The sequence below is a fragment of the Pygoscelis adeliae genome, unplaced genomic scaffold, assembly GCF_000699105.1.
Source record: "Pygoscelis adeliae isolate BGI_AS28 unplaced genomic scaffold, ASM69910v1 Scaffold197, whole genome shotgun sequence".
Classification (NCBI taxonomy): Eukaryota; Metazoa; Chordata; class Aves; order Sphenisciformes; family Spheniscidae; genus Pygoscelis; species Pygoscelis adeliae.
This window is the reverse complement of record NW_008825105.1, coordinates 2,859,253-2,859,885: the sequence shown is the minus strand read 5'-3', so window position 1 is coordinate 2,859,885 and position 633 is coordinate 2,859,253. Positions and strand designations below refer to the sequence as shown.

The following is a 633-nucleotide window of genomic DNA, read 5'->3' as shown; positions in this document are numbered from 1 at the left end:
GTGCTGGGATGTTCTCCTTTTCTTTTTCTTCCTCCTCAACCTCCACGCTTGGGAACTTGAAGGCCACGTGCGTCATGCTGGGGACAGGGTGGGCTGAGCTGCGCCGGGCTCCCCCCCAGCCCCGGGCCACTGCTGCAGGCACACGGCCGGGCTCCGAGCCCCAGCGGCTGGGGGGCTGGGTGGGCACGGGGCCATAGCGGGTCCCCACTGGCACCGGCTCTTCTTGGATGCGATGGTAGCTGGAGAAGCCCAGAGACAGACAGAGGGTCCCATCAGCCCAGCATGACGCCTCTTGGCTCCCAGCCCATCCTCGTGGCTTCAGGCCCCCTCCTCACTGCCCCTTACCTGCACCGCTCTCCATAGCTGCAAAACCCGCTCTGGAAGTACCTGCAGATCTGGGCTGACTTTCTGTCGTGCGAGAAGCGGCAGTTTTGGCCCCATCGACAGGATCCGCGGGCAAAATTCCTGCCAGCCGGAGAAGCCCGCATGGCCGGGGTCAGATCCTCCCCGGCCACTGGCTTTGCCTGGGATGGGGCCGTATTTTCGGAGCCCCCAGGCCGGTGTCTGAGCTCAGGAGCCCTCGCCAAGGGCAAAGCCCAGCGGGCAGCCAGGGCTCTCCCCGCCTCATCCAGC

At 65.9% G+C, this 633-nt stretch overlaps 1 protein-coding gene across 1 annotated transcript in view; it reads right to left on the bottom strand.

Moving 5' to 3' along the window:
* FANCE (Fanconi anemia, complementation group E) overlaps positions 1-488 on the bottom strand; it is a 21,511-nt gene extending 21,023 nt beyond the window's left edge. The window contains 2 exon segments of the mRNA XM_009327474.1: positions 41-239; positions 346-488. Of these exon segments, the coding sequence (XP_009325749.1) occupies positions 41-239; positions 346-488 (342 nt within the window).
* Between the last annotated feature and the right edge of the window lie 145 nt (positions 489-633).